The sequence below is a fragment of the Delphinus delphis genome, chromosome 8 (genome assembly GCF_949987515.2).
Source record: "Delphinus delphis chromosome 8, mDelDel1.2, whole genome shotgun sequence".
NCBI lineage: Eukaryota > Metazoa > Chordata > Mammalia > Artiodactyla > Delphinidae > Delphinus > Delphinus delphis.
Genome location: NC_082690.1, coordinates 96289640 through 96312005, shown reverse-complemented (window position 1 = coordinate 96312005; position 22366 = coordinate 96289640). Strand labels below are relative to the sequence as shown.

At 61.1% G+C, this 22366-nt stretch overlaps 2 protein-coding genes across 3 annotated transcripts; one reads left to right on the top strand and one right to left on the bottom strand.

Annotated features, from left to right (window-relative positions):
- Positions 1-465: 465 nt before the first annotated feature.
- FREY1 (Frey regulator of sperm-oocyte fusion 1) lies at positions 466-2458 on the top strand. The gene is made up of 3 exons (XM_060018769.2): positions 466-964; positions 1121-1194; positions 1391-2458. Exons 1-3 carry the CDS (start codon positions 855-857, stop codon positions 1507-1509), a joined length of 303 nt encoding a protein of 100 aa, XP_059874752.1. The 5' UTR covers positions 466-854; the 3' UTR covers positions 1510-2458.
- On the bottom strand, positions 2291-21855 carry MAPK8IP1 (mitogen-activated protein kinase 8 interacting protein 1). Of its 2 annotated transcripts, none has more exons than XM_060018767.1 (12): positions 21545-21855; positions 9784-9889; positions 7478-7801; positions 5850-5931; positions 4735-5547; positions 4493-4568; positions 3759-3931; positions 3432-3541; positions 3213-3329; positions 3048-3118; positions 2830-2928; positions 2291-2467 (listed from the first exon to the last, which is right to left on the bottom strand). In XM_060018767.1, the coding sequence occupies exons 1-12, from the start codon at positions 21643-21645 to the stop codon at positions 2395-2397; spliced, it is 2145 nt and encodes a 714-aa protein (XP_059874750.1). In that variant the 5' UTR covers positions 21646-21855; the 3' UTR covers positions 2291-2394. The 2 variants fall into 2 exon arrangements, with proteins under 2 accessions (XP_059874750.1, XP_059874751.1); XM_060018768.1 differs by lacking the exon at positions 21545-21855 and adding an exon at positions 11065-11500.
- Between the last annotated feature and the right edge of the window lie 511 nt (positions 21856-22366).

Genomic DNA, 22366 nt, shown 5'->3' with positions numbered 1-22366 from the left:
GAATGGGGGCCGGGCAGGAACCGGAGGGCCGCACGGCCTTGCTGCAGGCCTGTGAAGACTCGGTCTCCAGCCTACCGTCACGCTGCATTTATTCATTCAACAAGTGTTTACCGAGCACCTGCTGGGTGTCAAGTACTGGGCTTCCTGTAGTCCCTGCCCTCGGGAAGCTTATGCTCGAGGGGACCAGGTCCCAGGCTTTGCCACCTAACCTGAAATCCCTGTCAGCCTCAGGGGTGGTGGCAGGGCCTGTGGCGTCCCGGGGCCAGGCTCTTCTAAGCTGCGGGGAGTGGCGTGGGGAAGGCCCTCAGAGCAGGCTCTGCTCAGTCACCTGCTCTGGGCCCGCTAGCTGGCAGGACCTTCCTGGGATTGCGGAGGCACGGGAGGGAGAGGTGGGGCGGTGGTGGGGGCGGGAGGAGGGGATGAGGCTGAGTGGGAGCGGTGGGGACTCCAGGTGTGAGGGTTCGGTGACTGTGACCTCTGCTCAGGGCCTCCTGTGTGCCAGTCCCTAGGTACACACGTGTGTACCTTGCCTCACAGGTGAGGGAGCTGAGGCCCACAGAGATGAAGTGATGTGTCCGCCTAGCAAGAGGCGAGGTCAGGGTCCGAACTGAGACCTGTGCCCGTAACCAGTGATGGCAGCAACACGGTGTGGTGTGGCCCCTGCGGGTCCATAGCCTCAGTAAAATCAAACCACCAACCTCAGCGTGGAGGTTTCCAGCCTGGCCCCGGCGCTGGTGCTGACGCGGAGCCCCGGAACGCGCGCCCTTTGTGAGGTGGCCCTGGGAGTTGGCAGCAGGTTCTGTCCTGCCGGGGGAGGGGCGGGCAGAAGCCTGGAGCAGGGACCCAAGTCGAAGATGGTTCTCGTTCTCGCCATGCTGGGGGCTCTGTACCCCAGGGCCGCGCTGAGCCGCCACCTCCTCAGCCTCATCCTGGCGGCTGCGCTCCTCTGCCCCGAGGCGCTAAGGTAACTCCTGGGGACACGGGGTCAGGGCTCAACAGGGCCAGGGGCCTGGAAGGTGGGGACTCTGCAGTGCGGCCCCACCCTGGCCCGTTTCCCCCTCTGCTGGGAGGCGGTGGTTTCCCTTTGGGGCCTGGGCTGAGCACCCCACAACTCCCGCAGGCCCCAGCGATCTGTTCCTGAGGAATTTTCAGCCCCCCTGGAACTCTTGGAGCCACTTTCTGGCCTGGTGGACGGTAGTATCTCCTCCTTCCCCTACCCCTTCCCCTCCTCTGCCCCCAGCCCTACCTGGTGGGGGAGAGATGCCCTAGGAGAGGGCGCCCAGGTCCAGCCTGAGGGCCTTCTCATCCCAAACGGCATCTGCCTGGGGACGTCTTCAGTGGACGCAGAACAGATTCTCCCTCCCACTCATACCCTCTTCTCTCTCCTTAGACTATGGGGTGCGACCCAAGCACCCATGGCCACGACGGCCTCGACCCCTTCTCTCCCGGGCCCAGCAGCGCAAGCGGGCCGGGCCGGACGTGGCCGAGTATTATGACGCGCACCTGTGACAGGAACCCTTATGACGCGCACCTGTGACAGGAACCCCTCATAAAGCTATTCTGTGCAGCAACGGCTTGGGCTTTCCCGGGATGGAAAGGAACCGGGCAAGGGAGGGGGTCCAAGTAGACAAGCAGATGAGACCCACTGCGGTCCCAACAGGAAATGGCACTTTAATAGTTGTGGCCAGCATACAGGACTGAGATGGGGCTACCGCCGAAGCAGCCAAGGGGCCTGGCGGGCCCAGGCCGGGGCGGAAGCCGCCTTTTCCTGCTGAGGCGGGGCCCCCTGCGGCGCTCTCCCTCCCTGTGAGGCCGCACCCCTGCCAGGGGCTGGCATGCCGGTGATGGTAGGAGCCACCCAGAGGCCACACAAGTGACAGGGCTGGGGACAGGGACTGCACCCCTGCCTGCTGCTGTTTTCCTTGCTGCAAAGCCCTCGGGAGGTGGCTGGGCTCAGCCTGAGCTCAGGGCCCTCCGGGAGCTGGGGGCGGGGGTGGGGTGGGCACTCACAGGTGGCGTGAGCTTTGTAGAGGCCCGGAGGCCCTGGCAGGGAAAGTGAGGGAGGCCCAAGATGAGACAGAACCCTCCGCTCCGAGGATGGGCACCCTTCCTGGCCAGAGGCTTAACACCACCCCCCAGCCCCACTCCCTCCCAATCCCTGGGCAGCCCGCTCCGTCCTCCATAGATGAAGCTGATCCCATATATTATGATAAACTGCATTTGCCTCTCCCCATAACCCCCACCCTCCCCCACCCTCGGCCAACAGCCCCCCCGCTTCCCCATCCTCTGGTAGTGGCAGGTGCCCCTCCTCAAGCAGTGCCATGTCCTGTCAGCAGCCAGCCGTCCTGGCGCTGGCCCCAGGGCCCAGGGGATGCAGAGGGCGAGGCAGCGCTGCTACTCCAGGTAGATATCTTCTGTGGGGCAGGTGTACTCCACGAACTGCTTGTAGAACTGCTGGAACGCTCTCCTAGGAGGCAGGCAGACACACCAGAATGACTGGGGAGGAACAGGATCTCGACCCAGGGTTTTCACACTGGAGCCTCGGGGTACCCGGATAGGGCTGCGCCTCCCCCAGCCAGAGCTGCTCAGCTCTGTTCTTTGCACACAGTGTTTCCTGAGTGAGATTTCAACTGAAGAAAGGGCCCAGCAACCAAGAAGTTCGGACCTCAAGACCACCCAGCCCTCTCTCCAGGCCTCTGTGACCCAAGGACGCCATGCCGAGTGCCGGGGAGGCCTGAGGGATGCTGCCAAGCATGAGGAACGTGTTCGGGGCCTGAGACCGGGGCTGGCTACAGGGCTGGGTGCTTGGCAGGACACACACACACGTACCCCACGGATTCTGCCAGGGCTTTGGTGGATTCTTCAGACACAAAGACATGGCAGGCGAACCGGTGGTCGGCAGGGTGCTTGGTGATGAACCCAAAATACCTGTGGGAGGACAGCAGTCTGTCTGGGCGGGACGGGGGCTCAGAACCCTCAGGCACACACGTGGACCCACGCCCTGAACCACCACCCGCGCCTTGACCTCTTCCCCGTCGTGTTCTTACTTGTTGTTCTTTGGATGGTATCCGCAGAAAGAGATGTTTTTTAACTGGAAAAAGTGGCTACATTTATTCCCCTACAGGAGGGAGGAGAGAAGAGGGTGGTCATCAGCCTGCAGGGGCACAGGTTGGAGGTCTGACGGGAGAGCGGGGCCAGGCCGGGGCAGTCACCTTGGCCTCCTGGGAGTCGTCAGCCTTGACGCCTATCTTCACGCCCCGCACGCTGATCTCTAGGACGCAGCTGGAGGGCGGGTTAAAGTGCACGGTGAGCCGGCGGGTGGTGGCAATCTGTGGGTGAGGGATGGGAACATGAGGTGCTGGGTGGCCCTCTCCCCAGGAGAGGATGGGGACCGGGCCGGGGGTGGGCACCCTTCCCAGTGGAGCAGGTACCTTTTGCATAGCGGCACAAAGGACATCATTGCCCTTGTGATAGGGAACCTGGACTGAGCCCAGGAACTTCACCCGGAACTGGTCCACCCAGTCGCTGTTTTTGGTCAGGGCTGGAAAGCAAGCGTGGAGTGAGGAGTGGCAGACCCAGCAGAGGATGCACCACCCAGGGCTGCCCCGACTTGGCTGGGCCTCACTTTTCTCGATTATGAAATGGACCTGAAGTCACCACTGCCCGGCCCCCTCCCTGGGTGGTTGAGATCTGAAGCACAGGTCCGCCCGGCAAAAAATGGGGACCCAGTGGCACCAGGTGGGGGGAAGGAACACTACCTGCCATATGTTCAGGCTCCTTGGTGACCTCGATGGCGTAGTAGGCAGGAAAGATGCCCCGGGCACCCGTGCGCATGTTGTAGGCCTCATACCAGTAGTCCTCAGCCTGCAACTCCACCAGCAGAGGGTCATCCACTTCCAGCTCAAGTTCGTCTTCATGTCGAGGCACAAACCTGTCCCCAACAAGGGCCTGTGAGGAATTCACCACCCAGGCCCCTCCAGCCAGCCATCTACTCCCCACCCTGAGGTCGGGGGGTTGTGTCGGCATCGCTGGTTCAATAAACGTTTGCACAGCGTCCCATGTGCCTGTCACTCCCTGGGGGTGGGGGGGTGAGACCAAGGTCAATCAGACATGCATCTGCCATGGAGGAACTTGCAGCCCAGGAAGCAAGTGACCAGGGCCACTGGTAAACTGTGAGAGGTCACAGGAAGCGAGTATTTCCACATGGAGGAGGGTGAGGGGTAGTGGGTTTTGTGTGGGGTCAGGTGTCTCTGTTGGGCACCCTCCTGGGCCCCTGCCCCGGCCAGATTAGGGCTCAGTCCTGGGCTCTGGGCAGCACAACACATTGCTCCGAAATCATCCACTCCGTCCCTGAACTCCGAGTTCCTAGAGGGTGGACACTGTCCACCTGGGGCTGAGTGGTGGGGCTGGGTCTAGGCCAGGGGGTGACGGCAGAGGCAGGGAGGGTTTGGCCCCAGCTGCTGCCTGGCCAGCCCGGCCCTGGGGCTCTTACCGGAATACGGCCCGATGGCTCTGTTCCTGCTCCTCCCCGTTGATGACGCAGGAGAAGAGCCCGAAGGACTCCGCACCTGTAGATGAGGGGGGCGGGCTAGGAAAGGGTGGTCCCAGCTCCGGCTGAGGCTCGCGGGGCAGGTAGAGCGCTCGGTCCTAACGCATTGAACCAGATGGACCTGAGGCCACCTCCCGGGGACACCCTCACCCCGGTCCCCACATGGCTCCCTGCTGCCGACTTACTGGAGGAGCGAGAGCGGCCACTCATGAAGACGTTCAGGAACTTCTTGGAGAAGTGGACGTCGGGTTCATCGGGCGTGGAGTCCTCAGAGAGGCAGGCGGGGGGCCGAGGCCGGGGGGCCTCCTCGTACTCCTCCCCAATGGCCGACTCGTAGGGGGAGGAGGCAGAGGCGCAGTTGTCGTAGACGGTGGCCGAGTCGCTCTCGTCGCTGTAGTCGCCGAAGCACGGCCGCAGGCTCACCAGCTCCAGCTGTGCGTGCTCATCCACCACCAGCGTATACTTGACCGAGTCGTAGGACAGGGCGCTGGTGTCCGAGCTCAACGAGGCCCGTGGAGGCGGCGGCGGCTCGCCCAGGCTCCCCCGCCACCCTCCACCTGGCAGCTCGGCCCGCTCCGGGGACGACAAGCAGTCGAAGCCCTCGTCCTCCTCGCTGATGGAGGGGTGTGGCCGCCCTGCAGTTGCCGGGTAAGCGGCAGGGTCTGGGTCGGAGCTGACCGACATCCGGCTCTCAGCTGGCGGCAGGAAGGCGGAGTTGGGCTCTGCAGGGTCTGGGGGCCTCTGCACTGGTGTCAGGTAGATCTCCTCGGTGGCCTCCAGCCGCACGTCCGCCTGGTAGTGGATGCGGTCTCGATGCGAATGGCCCCGGCCAGCCGGTGGAGCAGCAGGGGGGCCGCCGGGAGGTGCCATCTGGGTGGCAGCGCTTCGGCGGCAAGGGCTGTCGGTGGAGGTGCCTCGGTCCTTGGTGGGGGCGGGGCTGCTTGGGGGCGGCAGCTCATCGCTCAGGCAGATGTGCTCATGTGGAGGCGTCTGCTCCCCTGGAGAGCAGGCAGGGCAGTGCTGAAGGCAGGTGCCTCGCCCCTGACTCCGAGGCTACCTGCTCCCTCCACTTGGCATGTGGACACAGACACCAAGATAGAGCCTCCGGGGCAGTAGGCCTACGGCAGGCTCTGAGGCCAGTCCTCTCACGCCAGCCACAGCCGACAGCGGCTGGGCCTGCTCAGACCTGTGGGACCGGCAGTTCACCTCTACCCAGCAGGCTGGAGACTGCTGGTTTGCTCTCTGCAGTGGGGACTGAGGGCACGTGGAGGTCCAGGTAAGGGAAACGGTCACGACTTACCTGTCTTCAGTGGTGAGGATGATCTCGACACCCGATCCTGCCAACTGTGCTTCTTGCCCAGGGAATTATTATTCAGTGTGTCCTGTGCAGGGAACAAAAGGCCCTTGTGACAGCAGCGCTCAACAGTGCCCGGTACAGGGAGGCCCTGGCCCTGCCCCCATCAGGCCATCCCTAGGCCATTTGCTGCTCCCCCCACCCCTTAATACTTGCCAAGGGCCTCACCCCCAACCCTCTGGAGCAGGCAGAAGGGGTGGCAAGTCACAGCCCTCCCAGCCAGGGCTATTGGTGCGAGACAGACCACCCCCTTGGCTCAGGGAAGCTGGCCAACCCTCAGGGGGATGCTCTCATCAACCTCAACAAAGGTGGTGATGGCCAATGTGAATGGTGGTGAGTGGGGGGAGGGGCGGGGAGAAGCAAGAGCCATCCAGGGCCAGAGCCAGACCGCCAGTCTCAGACACGCAGGGTTTACAAGGAAAATGCCCACTTCCAGCCCAACTCCCCTGGAGCTCAGGAACCTATGGCCTAGGGAAGGGGCAGGGACATTCTAGGAGAGCCAGGAGGAAGGCGCTCCCCAGCAGCTCCCCTGGCTTGGGGGACTGGGATGAATCATACAAACGACGAATCCAGAACATGGTTTCCCCACCCCCCCAAGAGCACGTGACAGAGGAGTGACAGATGTAGTTGTCAGAGGCCTCCTTCCTGGATCTCGGGGCCACCCACCCCACATTCTCAGCCCCCCGGGACCCCTCTCCACGATGCCTACATACAAGGTCCCCTGCACACAACTTAGCCCCCTCCCCTGAGGACACCCTCACAGGCTCTCGCATGCATGAGTCTGGCTGCCAAAACCCACCCGAGAGGATCCTGGGAAAGGGACCAATCCTTTCCCTGCAGCCCCTGCACCCTCCACCAGCAGGCCCAGCTCCCTGAGCCACTCCTCTGTACCTCTCCAGACTGGGCCTGGAAGACAATGGGCCCGGCCGGCTCTCCCCAACCCTATTCAACCCTCCTTGGCATCCAGCCACCCAGTCCAGGGGCCCTAGGCCCCCAACCCAGCCAAGCAGCTCCACCTCCCATTTCTCTTCCCTGCCTTCTGGGAATCCCCAGCTGCCCACATTTCAAACCATCCCCAGCTCTTCACAATTTCCCATGACTTTCCCCCAAACTGACCACTTCACATGCCTTTTTCTTCAGGCCCCGCTTCTGACCCACCTTCACCGGGAACCCCATACCCTTGCACGCCCTCAAAGCCCTGTTCTCTTACTTCCCTACTTCTCTCTTCACCCGCATCCTTCCACTGCCCCTCTCAGCCCTTTCATTCCTTCAGCCTCTCCTCTCAAGGCTTCAAAGCCAGCCAGCCCCGCTCGGCCCCTCTCCCTTAGGACAGACTCTACTTGCCCTCAGCGACCACCTCCCCAGGGACCTCCCCCGTGGGAAGCTACGGAAGGTGTCAGCAGGCCCGAGACTTCTCCCTCCTCCGGACTGGCAAGTGACTCTTCCGCATCCCCTCCTGCTCCCCGGCCCGTCCGGGCCTGAACCCTGAGACGGCCGGCGCCCCGAAGACCTCCCGGGGCCCTGCCCCGGGGCACCGCCCCCTAAGCCCCGCCCCCAAGCCGCTGGCTCCTCACCTGAGACCGCGGCACCTGCGGGAAGAGGTTGAGCGTGGTGGGCCGCTTGGGCCGGTACGTATCCCCGCCGCCCGGGCCCTGGCCCTGACCCTGGCCGCGGGGCGCCGTCTCCTGGTGGGGCTCCGCCTCAGGCGGGCCCGCTACCGGCCGCCGCGCCGCACGCTCCTCCTCGTCCTCCTCTTCGTCGTCCTCAGCGCCAGGAGTGTCCCCCGCCGCGTCGATCAGGTCCATCTGCAGCATCTCGGCCTGCAGCCGGCTCCCCCCGCCGCCACCGCCGCCGCCGCCGCCGCCGCTGCCCCCAGACAGCAGCCCGGCGCGTGGGGGCTGCTCGGCGCGGACAGAGGGGCGTCAGGGGGCGGGGAAGGGGCAGTGCCAAAGCCGCCGCGCACCGCCCCCCACGCGGGCGAGTCCATTCCGCGGCCGCAAAGAGGGGGACAGAGGGAACGGAGCAGGAGCCCCGCGAGAGGACCGTGCCCTCCCGCGCCTTCGAGAATGCGCGAGGCCGCCTCCTCCCCACGTCAGGCGACGCCTTTTGCAGTCCGCACTTCTCCCCTCCCCACGGTCCCCCCTTCCCGACTCTTTGCACCCTCCCGTTCCCTTGGCAACGGCCAGTGACCTCACCCGGGTAGTAAGCCGAGCCCAGAGTGAGGTCACCGCTGTTGCCATGGGGACGGAGGGTCGCCGAGGAGTTCGGGCCCCACAGGGATGGGGACGGGGTTTTCAAGGGGGCAGGGAGGAAAACTGAGGAAACAGTCTCAGCCAGGAGGGCCTCAGTGCAGACAGGAGGACCTGAGCGCGACTGGAAGAGGGATGCTGAGGGGGAGGAGCAAGTGGCAGGCACCTGGACGAGGCAGTTGCATCCCCACCTTCCTCGGTCCTCAGGCTGAGGCCCCTCCAACCTGCCTTCTCTCAGGCCAGCCTAACTTTGAGAACCCCGTTCAGAGCCCCGTTCTAGTTCCAGCTCTACCATTAACTCCCTGGCACCTTGGACAGATCCTCTGACTCTCCAATTCCCCCACCAGTTAACTGTCTCCCCGCTTCCCTGAGAGGTGAGGACTCACTGGCAAGAGTACTTGATGGCCCCCTGGAGCTTGTCTAAGGCCCCACAGGGTACGCCCCGAGCTAGTACTGCCTCAGGGTCCTGCTCGTTGCAAGGACCACCCTCTCCAAGGCTCTGCTTGTGCAAGTGGGAGTCGAGAAGCTATGTTAGTCCAGAATCAGTGGCCTCTGCCTCCAGCGCTTCCTGGCCTGGCCAGAGGGTGGCGGGTTGGAGTACAGGGTAGTGGAGGGTTAGCCCCACCCCTTGGTTTCCTCTTGCCTGGCAGAACTTACAGAATCTCTGGGGGCAAAAGGAGATCAACACAGAGGCACCCCATCCCAGCTCACACGGCAGCTCTCCTTTGCTAACCATTCTCCCAACACCATGTCTACTTCGGCTACCCACCCTCCGGGGGCTGAGAGAAGCTCTGGGCTCTGCAACCTAGCTCCGCACTTGCCTTCCGTCTCCTGGCTAGCAGCCCCTTCTTCCTGGGGGGGGGTGGGGGTGGGAGGGAGGCCCAAGCGGGAGGGGATATAGGCATACATATAGCCGATTCACTTCATTTCACAGCAGAAACTAACACAACACTGTAAAGCAATCATACTCCAATTAAAAAAAGAAAGAAGACATAGGGGGATCCTTATCTGACTCAGTCTCTCCGGATGCCGGGGACCTCCTGGCAGGAGTCAGAACTTTGGGAGCCGAGAGAGCCATCTGTCCTATGACAAAGCCATGGGGCCCAAAGCAGCAGCAATGCTGGATTAACCTTCTAGAGGGACCTTTAGGACGGTGGGCCAGAGAGGGTCTTCGAGGCTGTGTGGCGTGTTTGGTGCAATGGTAGCCAAGGGAGTGCCCTGGCTCTTTTTTCCTGCCCCAAAGCACTGCAGATTCCACCAGACTCCACCCTGCTCTGCCTCAGGCCCTCTGCCAAGGCAGCTTTGGAAAGGATTTAGGGTAGTCCTGAGGCTTCCCTTAATTCTGGCCCTAACTGCTGCTGTCCTAGGCCTCAAGACTTCCTGCTCTCTCCCTTCTTGTGGGCAGTCGAAGGAGCTATCTCCTGCCTTAGCCCCTGGCAAAATAAATAAATAAATAATAAATTAAGAATCTGAGCACTCAAGATGTGCCAAGCATTGTACTGGATGTTTCCTGCATGTTATTGCATTTAATGAGGGTGCCACACAGACCCTGAAAGCCCCTCTAGATACGGGGACACCTTCAGTCCTGTCCCTACCCATCCTGCCACTCCACTCAGGGAGCCCACCCTTACCCGTAAGGACAGGGTGTCTTTGCACTGCAGGCTGATGCCGCACTCATCGGTGATCTCGGAGAGGTCTTCATCCTCAAACTCCTCCAGGCTGATGTCATGGGTGAGCCTGGTGGGGACAAGAAGCCAAAGTTACCACTCAGGGGATTGCTGCCAGCGGGCCGAGGCCCCCTGATGCCTCCCTAGTACCTCTTCCAAGGGGCAGCCACTCGAAGGCAGATCACAACCCCCAGAGGATGGGACCTGGGGTCTACCTGTGCCAGTGCAAGGGGTACTGAACAGGCAGGGCAAGAGTTTGGGGCTCATGTCAAAGGGCAGGCCTCCTAGGGTGGCAGTGGAAGGGGAGGCTCCAGGTTACCCCAGCTCTTCCCAGCTGGGAGTTGTCCACCCTGCTGCCAATCAGGAGGCCATGCCTAGAAGGCCCAGCTGATCAGAGCCTTGGCTCTGCCAGAGAAATGACTCCCAGGGTCAAGGCAGGTGCCAAGGCCAGTTCACCCATGGAAGAGGCAGAGAGTTGAGAAGAGACTCCAAGGGATGCCTGGAGGGGGGCTCCCTGTGCACGGCAGTGACAAAACCCCCAAGGTGCTGGCAGAGGCCCCACCCCAGTCTCCGAGGAGAGCTCCATGTCCCCAGCCCAGGAAGTCCCACGCCTCGTAAGCCCTGGGAGCAAGTGCAGGGGAGTCTGGTGTCAGTCTAGTTTCAGCCTCTTCTAGGAGAGACCATGCCCCTGTTCTGTGTCCTTGGTCTCATCAATTCGAACACAAAATCCTCTTGCCTGGCATGTGGGCCCCGAACAGGAGGCCGCCCAGCTGGGGGCAGGGACAGGGGGATGTGTCCTGAACGCAGGAAGCAGATCAAAGCACTTCAGCGAGGGAACGCTAACTGGCTGTGTTAGAACCCTCTCCCCCCAGGCCAACCCTGGGCCCCAACCCCAGACTGCAGGACTGTGCCAGCCCCTGAGGTGCCTGCTGGTCCCCTCACCTGCTCAGCCCCTGCCCCGGGGACCCCGCCCGGTTTGGTGTGGGTGGGACATTGGGAGAATTCTGCTAATGAAGTTGGGGAGAATTCTGAGTCTTTTCTTCAGTAAGACCAAGAGACGGAGGCATAGAGAATGGAGACCCACTAGTCCAAGGTCACCCAGGAGAGGTGGTGGACTCAGCCCCAGGGGGATCCTAGGAGGCCACACCCTCTGCCTCTCACCTCAACCAGACCAAACGCAGACCCGGAGCTCCACGGAGCTGCCCCAGTACTTCCCCTCCCCCACACCGGTCCCCACACCCCTACCAGCTCTCCCACTGATCCTCCAACCAGCTGTCATTGTCTGGGCTGGAATCCATCTTCAGCACCAGCTGCATGGAGAGCCCAGCCCGGCTGGGGGGCTGCGGGGCCCCGGGGCCGCCCTCTCATGCCCAGAAGGGTGGAGGTGCCAGGGCTCCGGACAGGGCTGGGGCCTCGGGCCTCCACCGCCTGGGTCTGCCTTTCTGAGTCCAGCCCGCTGCAGAAGCCTGGGGAGCTCATTAAAAATAGATGGGCTGGGAGAAGAGGCAGCGGCTGCCGACCCGGCCCCGGTCCCAGCTCTTCCCAGCCAACCCTCGGCTGCAGGCAGCTTCCTCCCCTGGCCCTTCGCGCTGCCGCTGCCGTCAGCCTCCCGCCGCGGGATCAGGTTACTGCAATCGATGCCACGGCTCCACCTGCCCTTCCAATGCCCCTGTCGGGGGCTGGGGTGGCCCCCCTCCCTGGCCCAGGCTTGTAAGCAGACAGCAGAAATCTGGGATGTTTCCCCGCAAAAGCCAGCCCCTGATCTGCTTTAAAGGGCCAGCACCACAATTAGGGCTCCTGGTAGCAAGATGGAGGGGCTTCCAAAATCCTCCACAAATGGACGCTCCATCCGCACAGCTATTCGCTCACCCCCATACCTCATCAGAGAGGTTTCTGTGGGCCCAGGCAGCCTTCACACAGTGCTGCCTGGGGTGGGTCTGGGCTGCCTCTATTGCCCACCTGGGTGCCCCTCCCCAGGGCTCCATCCCTCAGTACCCATCCAGGAAGTGCCCGTGGGCACCAGAGGCGCTACAGCCAGGGCTAAGGCCAGATCATATGTGGATATCTCACAGCAGGGCAGGAAGGGCAGCTGGGGAGCTAATGAGCCTCCTGGCACTGCGGGGTGGCGTAAGCAGAAGCTGGAAGGTCCCTGGAGAAACAGCGGGGGGCGGGGGAGCTGGATGGACATTGTGCTCTTTAAGGCCTCTCCTGACCTGGAGCCCGAGGGTGGTAGGTTCCCAGGGCTGGGGGAGGGTGTGGTGTGGAAGTAGGGGTAGGGCGGGGAGGACAGCCCAGCCCAGAAGCCAGAGCAGCACAGGGTGGCATCTCTGGCCCTGGGATGAGAACCCAGTGGCGGGCACTAAGCAAATGGTTAATATACACACTGGCTGCCTGGCCAGTCACAGAGAAGTCACTCCTGGGACTCAGTCAGCACCAGGCAACTGCAGGACCACTGGGTGTCTAACCCAGAGGTGCCCTCAGACGCCCCCTGCTCTGCCGGTGACCTCTGCACACATCTGCATCTCCTCGTCCTCACTGACCAGCCTGGTCTAGCTCCTGCCTCTGCAGTCCCAGACCCCTGCACTGGCCTGCCTGCCTCAGTTTCCCCATGCCAGCACCGTCCCACCCCACCCGCCACTATCAGGAGGAGCTGTCCGAAATGCCGCCCTTTCGCCCCCGACTCAAAACCCTCCAAGATGCCCTGGTAGTGGCCGACTCCTTGGCCTTGCATCAAGACCTGCAGCTCCCTGCGCGACTGCCTGCCTCTGGCGCCCGCCTCCCCAGGGTCTAACCCAGCGCTTGGATGGAGCCCACGGCAGGCTCTCAACCTGTGCTTGTTGGTAGAAGGCTCAGTTAAGCCTGCTCCTCCAGGAAGCCCTCCTGGCCCCGTGTCAGTGCCTTACAGCCCTCCGGGCAGCACTCACTGGTCCCCTGTCATTCCCCTTGCTCGTGATTGGCATCACACTCTGCGTGGAGGCGAGGCAGTGCTGGGGAGCAGACAGGACGAGGCCTGCATCAGACGCCCTCCCTCCCCTCTCAGGAGGCTCCGAAGATAGATGGAGCTCACACCCTGCCCCCACCCTGCACCCAGCCGGTGGTGAATAAAGGTCCCCTCCCTCCCAGTGAGGTCTGGAGGGCAGAGCTGGTGAGGTCATCTTGCATACACCAGGCACCCAGTGCGTGTCTGCTAGATGTCTGTCAAGGACAACCTCAGCCCCCACGGGCTCCTCTCAAACCAAAGTGTTCAGGGCAGACCTGCAGGGTCTGGCTTGGACCTGGGCTGGGGCTTCTCAGCTCATCTCTACACACCTGATCTCAGCATCACCCGATATTCCCACTTCCTGGGACAGCAGGTCTGGGGGCAGGCAGGGACAGCTGTATCAGATGAGGAATGAGGTTAACTGAGGGCAGTGGTGGAAAGAGCACTGGGCTGGGGCTCAAAAGCCTGCACTTGGGACTTCCCTGGTGGTCCAGCGGTTAGGACTCTGAGTTTCCACTGCAGGGGGCATGGGTTCGATCCCTGGTTGGGGAACTAAGATCCCACATGCAAGCGCGGCACAACCAAAAAAAAAAAGCCTGCACTTGATCCCTGGCTCTGGTGGGGTGGGTTAAGGGAGCTCCTTAATCCTATTTTTTTCTCATAAGCAGGCAAGATGGTGGAATGGCCGCCATATCAGGCTCAGAGGCAGGAGGCCTGAGATCAGATCCTGATTCTTTCGCTCATGAGAAGCAACCGCCCCGTCTCCTGAGCAGCTGCTGTGCCCTGGCCACCAACCTTCTTTATGCTCTGAATCTCCCTTCATCCTCACTCCAGCCTTGGAAGAGGGTTTTTATTCTGTCCATTTTACAGATGAGGAGCACTAAGGCCCAGACGTAAGATGCCATAGGTCCGCCATTTCCCCATATATAAAATGAACCCTCCCCATGTCTGGATGCTGGTAAATTTAACTGAGTGGAGTGTTTGTGAATTGCAAGGTGCTGTCAGGAGGTCACAACCAAGGATCAAGGGGCTTTACTGATTATGGAGTCCCCTTTGCAAGTCATACTCCCCCCGCCTCCCATCCCCCAGCCCCAGTCCCAGCCCTAGCCCTGCCCTTTCCTCCTGCTTTTCCAGACACCAGGTGTTCTGGGTCTCTCCGCCGAAGCCCTGGGATACCCTTCATCCCCTGGGATACCCTTCATCGAGGGAAAACTAAACAGACCCTTTGTCCCTCCAAGCTCAAGAAGGGCAACTATGGGGAGGAAGGAAAAGATGGAAGGGAAGATGGAAGGGAAGAGGGAAGGAAGGAAGGAAGGAAGGAGGGAGGTTCCCTCCTGAAGCCACTGATCCACCCTCCCCATGGAGACCTGAGCCCTGAGCGCCACGAGGCCACCTCTAGATCTGGAGACCCCAGCCCTTCGGAGGCAGCCGTCGCTGATCTCAGACCTGCTTGCCCATTCCGGTGAGATGGTTCCTGAGGTCTCATCCACATTAGCATTTGGTGACTCGATGTCACGGGTTTGGTCTCTGGAGACCTCCCTGACCTTTGGCGTCTATCTTTATATTCCAGGCCCCCTCTTCCGCGTTAACCTCATCGCCTCCTGCTCCGGTGCCCCAGTCCCTTCCTCTGGCCGAGCTGGCCCCTCACTGCACTCTGAACATGCCATCCTCAGGCTCCCCTTCCCTGAGCCGAGCTCCCCTAAATGAACACACAAGCCTCTGGTGTTCCGACGTTCATGTCATGGCCTTTTCCCTTGCCACGTGCTGTCACATCCCCTGTTCGCCTCGTTCCACCTACAGCAGCTCTTTCTAATCTGCCGTTTCAACCCAGTAGTAGGTGGAGTTAGAAGTGCACGCGAAGGGAGGGTTAAGTGGTAAAGTGCTGAGGCTTTAGCTGAGCAAGGCCAATCAGAGCCAGGCGTCTGGTTGCTCAGAGGCCATTCCTGTCTTCCTGCTCCTGGCTCTCCTCCTGGAGTGAGGTAAGGATGCCAGCGGAGTGACCTTGGGTCCTGACCATGGTGTCCCACGGGCCCCTCTCATGACAGGGGTCATCTGTGGTCCAAGGGTCCAGCCTGTCTCTCTGCTGCCTTCTGAGTGCTGAGCAGAGCTGCCCAGTGGGCTCTCGGACACGTGCCCAGGCTGCCCTACTCTAAGCAGCTTCCCCGCTTCCCTCAGGCTCCCCTACAGGCCATTCTCCGAGGGGCCACCAAAACCAACATTTGAAATGCAAATCTGGTCTTGTCACCCCTCCCCAGCTCAGAATCCTAACAGCTTCCCCCAACCCTTAGGAAAAGGGGCCAAAATTCTCACCTGTGGCCCCTCCCTTCCCCTCTGGCCTAGTTCATTGCCGCCCCCCCCCCCCAACTCTCTAGGCTCCCTTATCAAAGCCTCCTCTCACCTCCCTGATCAGGCCAAGAGCCCTGCTATGGGCTGGGTCCCTCTTGCTGGTGTCCTGGGTCACTGTAATTTTTACCTTTGGGCTCTGCAGCCAGTGGTGGGCTCCCCTTGGAGGCAGTCCATCCCTGAGGGCAGGATCGTGTCTCTTGACCAACAATGGGTGGTGCCTGATACAACAGGTACTTAATGAACATCGTTGAATGAATGAACCACTGGTGTCCCCAGGTCTTTCTAGATTTCGCCCTTGGAAATCTTTACGTCAGTTCCCCTTTCAACTCAACTTCCTGTGTCCCCACCCCTCACCTGCATCAGAGTCTGGGGTGGGATGTGGAGGCCTCGGGGAAGGTGGCACTGGCTAGAATGGGGGCGAGCCAGGCCCAGCGTCACCCTCAGAGCCCTCTCTCCATCCCACCCCCAGCTCTGGGTGGACCTTGGGGCCAGGCCGGGTTTGTTCCCCTGGTCTGGAATTCCCTTCTCAACTGTGTCCACACTGAGGTCATCTTCACTGAAAACTGAAACCAACCCAAGAAACAAGTCTCAGGAGAAAACCCTTACTTGGGGTTATCATGTGTCTCATCTGTTTAAACACGGTGGTGTTGATATGGAGCAAGAACCCTGGGATCTGGTGACTCGACTTTCAGGAAACTATCCTGAGAAAATAATCCCACCCAGGGAAAAACCTTTATACACAAGGATGTGTGCTCTGGTAACGGCAAACAGCAGAGCGGGTATGACTCTCCTTTGGGATGAACGTTATAAAGTCTGTGAACTGGGACTTCCCTGGTGGTCCAGTGGTTAAGAATCCGCCTTCCAATGCAGGGGACGCGGGTTCGATCCCTGGTTGGGGAACTAAGATCCCACATGCCGCGGGGCAACTAAGCCCGTGCGCCGCAACTACTGAGCCCGTGCGTCACAACTGAGACCCGACGCAGCCAAATAAATAAAGTCTGCGTATTAATGTAGAAAATGGCAATGAATACAATGAGCAGAAGACGGAACGTGTGACCTTATGGCTCCACGTGTTGCTTCAAACGCAGGAAGAAACACCGACAAAACACGGCTGTGAGATGTGGTGGGATCTGGGGGCTCTTCTCTCCTAGCCCTTGCTGGGTCACACCTCCCACCAGCCTCCGGGGCCTGGCTCTGGCCCCTCACAGAGCTGGGTTTCCTGAGGGCATGAGACCCAAGGCCCTGTACCCTGTAGGCGCTAAATAAATGCCTATTAGAGGCAGTGCTGGCTGACCCAGGCCCTGGGTGTTCCACGAGGGCATCTGGTGCCGGATGAGGCAAGGCCTACGGTCGACGCTCCCAGAGATTTCCTGAGCAGGGTCAGGGGCCAGAGGTGGCACCCAGGATGGGCAAGAGCCCCTGGAGTGGGGATGGGGCCAGGGAACCAATCTGTGGGATCCACTGGGCCCCAGGGATCCAGAGACCAAATGTAAGGCTCTGACCTCCAAGAAGGGGGGTTGAATTCCTGCCCTGGCCACACCGGCTGTGTGAGGCGAGTCCACGTTCTGTCCCTGCACTGGAGGTTCATCGCAGCTGGCCGGGCACTGCCCAGGGGCTGGGGCGCAGTGGCCCCGGCAGCCGCAGCTCTTCATCCCCCCTCCCCGCCCCACAGCGTGGCTGGCCCCCCCCTCACCCTTCTCTCTGTCTCTCTGGGTGAGACGCTCTCCCTGAGGCTTCAGGCCATCGCGCGCTCTCTAAGTGGAGACTCAAGGGTCTTTGGCCCCAGCCCCATCCTCTCCTTTGAGCTCCAGACCCCAAACCAACTGCCTGCTTGAACCCTCCAGTTGGCTCCCCCAGTGATCGCCAAGCTCAGATTCAGCAGGCCTGAGTGACTTCACCACCCTGCCCGCCAAACCTCTCATCTCCTGCAAGGCACCCCCTCCCTCGGGACCTAGCATCATCCTGGACTCCTGTCTCTCCTCCCCCCTCAGAAGTGGGTTAATCTACCCTCCCAGCCGTCTCCCAGCCTCCCTGTCCACTCTCTACCTGGCAGCTGAGATACCATCTTTTTTTAAAATTAATTTATTTTTGGCTGCACTGGTTCTTTGTTGCTGCGCACGGGCTTTCTCTAGTTGCGGTGAGCGGGGGCTACTCTTCATTGCAGTGCATGGGCTTCTCATTGCGGTGGCTTCTCTTGTTGCGGAGCACGGGCTCTAGGCATGTGGGCTTCAGTAGTTGTGGCGCATGGGCTCAGTAGTTGTGGCTTGCGGGCTCTAGAGCGCAGGCTCAGTAGTTGTGGCGCACAGGCTTAGTTGCTCCGTGGCACGTGGGATCTTCCTGGACCAGGGCTCAAACCTGTGTCCCCTGCATTGGCAGGGTGATTCTTGACCACTGAGCCACCAGGGAAGTCCCCGAGATACCATCTGATACCGTCATTCCCTGGACCTCTGCTGGCTGCCCCTGCTTGCAGGTGGACAGGCCAGGGTCCCAACATGACCTTCGCGTTCCTGCATGCCCTCTCTTCGCGCTTGTGCCAGACCGGGCGTCACACACCCTGCTGGCTCGCTCCTGCCTTGAGCCCTCCCCCCGGGCCGCTCCCTCCCTCTTCTCTTCCCTCTTCACCCTTCCTCCTCTTGGGTGACACTCACTCACCCACCAGGCCTGGGCGGAGCTGATCCTTCCCTGACCCAGGGCTCCTCCAGGCCCCTGACCCGCACACCTACCGCCTATCTGGTAAGGCCTTGTCTGTCTGTCTGACTACACTGACCACACGTCTGCACGATGGGCCAAGCCCCTGTCAGTGGCTCTGGAGTGTCTCAGTGAGACTGGCAAAGTGCAAGCACTTGTAGGTTTTTTGGGGGGCTGTGCTGCACGGCTTATGGGATTTTCGTTCCCTGACCAGGGATCGAACCCAGGCCCTCGGCAGTGAGAGCACGGAGTCCTAACCACTGGACGGCCAGGGAAATCCCACAAGTACTTGTTGAATGAACGAAGGAACAGCTGAGTGCACAGCACCTTGTGAAGAGATGAGTAGGGAGGGCCCTTGTCTCTCAAGCCCCAGGCAGTGTGGAAGAACACCACCGCCCCGCACGGGGTCCTGAGGCCTCGGTGCTGCCCCAGCTCTGCGGCAACTTGCTGTGTGTTCTCGGGAAGCCACTCACCCCCTCTGTCTCCTTCTAAGTAAAAGGGGAGGAGGATGGGCTGGACGAGCTGACCTCTAAGGCCCTTCTCACCCGCGCTCCCCCTCCACACACCCAGGGCAGCTGCTCACTTTACTCCCCACAAGCCTCCCATGTGGGCTGTCCCACTGTCCCCCTCCTACGTCCCACTGTCCCCCTCCTACGTCCCAGCTCAAGGCATCCGTTGCTAAGTTTCTAAATTCTCTCCCAGAATTTCCTTAAAATGAACATGTATCACTTTCACGTTCAATTTTCTTTTATTATTTTGTAAGTTACAGAAGTAACCTATGCTTATGGTAAAAATAAGAAGTCAAAGAATACAGAAGTATGTGAAGTAAGTGAAAATCCCTCCCCCGACACCAGAGCCAAAGGTAACTACTAGTAACTGGTTGGAGTATTTCTAAAATCAGGAAAAAAAAAAAGAAAAGCACATGTTTATTTAAACCAACTATCAACGAACAAACGCTCACCACTCTCCCAAATCCGCACCATGTGTCCCCCTCCACAAACTCTCCTCTGTTGTTTTTACTCCAGGCCCTCTCTTTCCAGGGTGGCTCTGAACTCAGACTGCGTTCAAACCCCAGCTCTGCCACTTATCTAACCTCTTCATGCCTCAGTTTCTTCATCTGCAAAGTGGGGATAACAATAACACTCTGTTTACGTGGTTCTGGGCAGGACTAGATGCTCTTGCACAGAAAGTGCTTAGATTGGCAGCTGGGCAAAGTGAGGGCCTCCCAAAGCGGCGGCGGCGTTTACAGCGTTTTTCTCTGACAGTGTGCACTGTTCTCCTCTGAACTCTCCAATTTTATCTTGAATTAAATAAGAAACCACTAAGGCATTATTGGGCACCTACTCTGTGCTGGGCATTGGGCAAACCAAAGTTTAGGTATTGACTCCTTTTGCCTCCTGGAAGCTGACAGTGGTGCTGGGGGCACACACACACGCGCACACACACATGCACAATAATAACAACAATAAGAACAGCCCTACGTGAACGCAGCTCTTCACAGCCCTTGAAACACTCAGCATGTGTTGTCTCATCCAAGTCTTAGGACCGCCCTGAGCAGGGGCCAAAGTCGGCATTGTGGAGGAGAAACAGAGACTCAGGCCTTCAGCACCCACTCCTGGCACGTGGCTAAGAGGACTGAGCCAGGATTGAAACCCAGGCCAGAGCCACTGGAGAGCGGTCCCCACCAGGGTTACACCAGCGGTCTGTGAGAGGCGGGAGGGGGAGCCGGCGGGGCGGGCCCTGAGGGGCCGGAGACACTGCCCTTATTATTCCCACACGCGGCCAGGCCGAGGAGTCCTGGAGGGTGGGCCCACGCCTCAGCCTTGGCGTACTGCCACTCTCGCCCACCGGGCTCAGGGCTGGACACACTCCCTGGCTGGCCCGCCTCGTCAGCTCCTCTCCCTAAGGCGTCCATGGTAACCTGCCTGCCAGGGCTGGGGCGGAACGGGAAGCACTGTCACCTGGGGATGGGGTAGCCGGTAGGGGGGGCCAAGCTGTCCTCTGGGCCAGAGGCAGGGCCTGGAGGTAGAGTGGAATGAACATGGAGACCCCGGTTCCAGTGCAGCCTCTGGCTCTGACTCCCTTGGGGTCCTCGGGCAAGCCACCCTGCCTTCCTGAACCTCAGTCTCCTCATCTACAAAATGGGCGGGCCCATGCCCATGCCCAGGGTGGTTGTGAGGGTGACCTGAGCCAGCACAGGGAACACACTTTGAGCCGTAATGAGCTATCTAAACGTCCGCTGGTGCGGAGGGCTGACACTTGTTGAGCGCCCGCTTGGCGCACATTAAGGAATCAATATTAATTAGCTCACCTAACAGACGGGATTCAGAAAAGACAAGAAGCTGCCCAGGTCACACAGCTAGGAAGTGGTGGAGCTAGGATTTGAAGCCAGGCCTGTCTAAGCTCGGTGCTCTCCCACTACAGAGGGGTCTCCTGGAAGGGAGGCAGCGTTTGCGTCGAGGTGGTGTTTCAGGTCAGTGGGGTCAGTCTCAGACCTCAGCCCCGTTACTCTGAGGCACTAACCCCAAAGCCCCCCGGCCCTGGAGCCTTCAGGCTTGGCCTCCTCCATCTGGTCCCCTCCCTCTGGGCTCTTCCAGCTCAGCTCAGGGCCTTGGGGGAGGTTTCTAGTCCTGATGATGCCATTAGAGATTCCCAGGGGTCCCCGCCCACCTGAGGGCCGGGGAGCCAGCAACCCCTTGGTCTGAAGATGGGCTGGCGCCAGAGCCCAGCTGGGGCCTGGCTGGGGTGGGGGCCCCAGGAGAAGGGAAGGCGCCAGCTCATTAGCTGGAGAAACAATGGGCTGGAATGCCAAGTCCTCTTTCTCGGAGGCTCTGGAGCAGTGACACCCTCCTCTTCCTCCTCTCCAGCCGGCCGGTTAGGAGGGCCAGGTTAGGAGGGAGGGATGTTCACCCCTTCTCCCACAACACTCTCTGCCACTCTCTGAACTCCACCTCCCAATTGCCTAACACCAGATGGGGGCAGGGAGAGAGGTGAAGGAGGAGCTCAGATCAGGGTCCTGGGTAGCTACCCCAGCAGGAACCATCCCACCAATACCCCTGGCTACTCCTGGGTGCTCCAAACCAGACTCCCTCTCTCCCACAGCCGGGCCTAGGATCTCGGTGTTGGGCCTTCTTCTGCACCTGCACACACCTGACCAGGTAAGGGCTTGCCACAGTTCACGGAGGGTCCTGGCCACGCCAGGCCTGGGAGTTGGGCCCCTCTGGCCAGGCAGGATTGGGGGAGGGGCCTACGACTCCCTCCTTCCTGCACCAAGGCTGTCGGTCGCCCCAGGAAACTGGGACCCGCGGGGCACCCTGGCCTGCTCCCATCTCTATTCAGAAGCCTTCTGACTGGGCACAGGCAAAGCCCCAGACGGCCTGCCTCCTCCGGGACCTCAACGCACACGCCAGGCCTCGCCGCAGCCCAACGTCGGGGAGAAGGCGGCCTCCGCGCCCACTCCTCCAATTCCAGCTCACGATCTCCTCGCCTAGGACACGGAATGGCGGAGGCAGCCGCACCACGGATATGCAGCGGCCATCAGTCTGGACCTGAGGCTGAGGGGGGGCTCTGGGCGCTCTGTCTCGGAAGGAGACTCCATCCCCACGCCGCCCTCTCGTTCCCGGGGTCTGTGAGCTGGGGGCGCGGGGGTGGGGGAGCCCGGGCAGGTCAATCCTGACCGAAGGGCGGGTCGCGGCGGCCGGAGTTTCTCACCTGAAATTGGGCGGCGACGCGATGTGCAGCCCCAGGAACGGGGAGGCGGCAGGCGGGGACGCGGCCCCCCCGCCCAGGCCGCCGCTCTCTCGCTCCGCCATTCTCCCGCACAGCCCTGGCCATCCGGGCGGAGCGCGGCGCGGAGGCGGCGGCGGCGGCGGAGGGGAAGGAGGCGGGGGCGCGGCGAGAGGCCGCCGCCGCGGGTAAAGGGCTGGGGAGGGAGCGGCGGGCGCACCTGCGCAGGGCAGGGCGCAGTTCCAGACCGCGCACCGCTCTCGGGACTGGCGCGAGCGCCACCGCGCGCGCCCCCGGGTTCCGTGCCAGGGTCTCGTGCGCCCCGCCCCCTGCCCCGCGAGCTCCGCCCCCCCGCGCGCTCTCTCCAAGGTGCTGAAGTCTCCGCCCCGTGGTTCCCGGGTTTGGCTCAGCCCCGCCCTAAATCCCACACCGGCTCCTCTGCCCATTTCCTCCCACCTCAAAGCCCTCCGTGCCCATGCGGACTCTGCTTCTCGGGGTGGGCCTAGCGCCTGGGTATCGAATAACTGATGGTGGGTCCCTGGTCCCTAGGACCCTAGTTGACCCCCTCGCTGCAGGCGAAGAAATGAGGGTCAGGAAATGAGGGTCACGGAGGAAGGCAGAGAAAGGCGAGTGGGTGTTGGGAGTTGGCTCCTAGAGCAGACAGATTTGGAGTCAGGTGGTGTGAAATCGCAGCCTGGCTCTCCAAGTGAATAGGTGGCGTGGCCTTGCATTAGTGACAAGAGTCCTAAGGTTTGATTTTTCTCATCTGTGAAATGGGAACAATAATGGTCCATCTCACGGTTGTGA

Coding starts and splice junctions, on each gene's coding strand:
- FREY1 (XM_060018769.2), top strand. CDS start 855: ATGGTTCTCGTTCTCGCCATGCTGGGGGCTCTGTACCCCAGGGCCGCG. Junction 965..1,120: donor CTCTGCCCCGAGGCGCTAAG/GTAACTCCTGGG, acceptor CAACTCCCGCAG/GCCCCAGCGATCTGTTCCTG. Junction 1,195..1,390: donor ACTTTCTGGCCTGGTGGACG/GTAGTATCTCCT, acceptor CTCTCTCCTTAG/ACTATGGGGTGCGACCCAAG.
- MAPK8IP1 (XM_060018767.1), bottom strand. CDS start 21,645: ATGGCGGAGCGAGAGAGCGGCGGCCTGGGCGGGGGGGCCGCGTCCCCG. Junction 9,890..21,544: donor GCGTCGCCGCCCAATTTCAG/GTGAGAAACTCC, acceptor TGTCCCCACCAG/GCTCACCCATGACATCAGCC. Junction 3,330..3,431: donor TTTGTGCCGCTATGCAAAAG/GTACCTGCTCCA, acceptor CCTCACCCACAG/ATTGCCACCACCCGCCGGCT.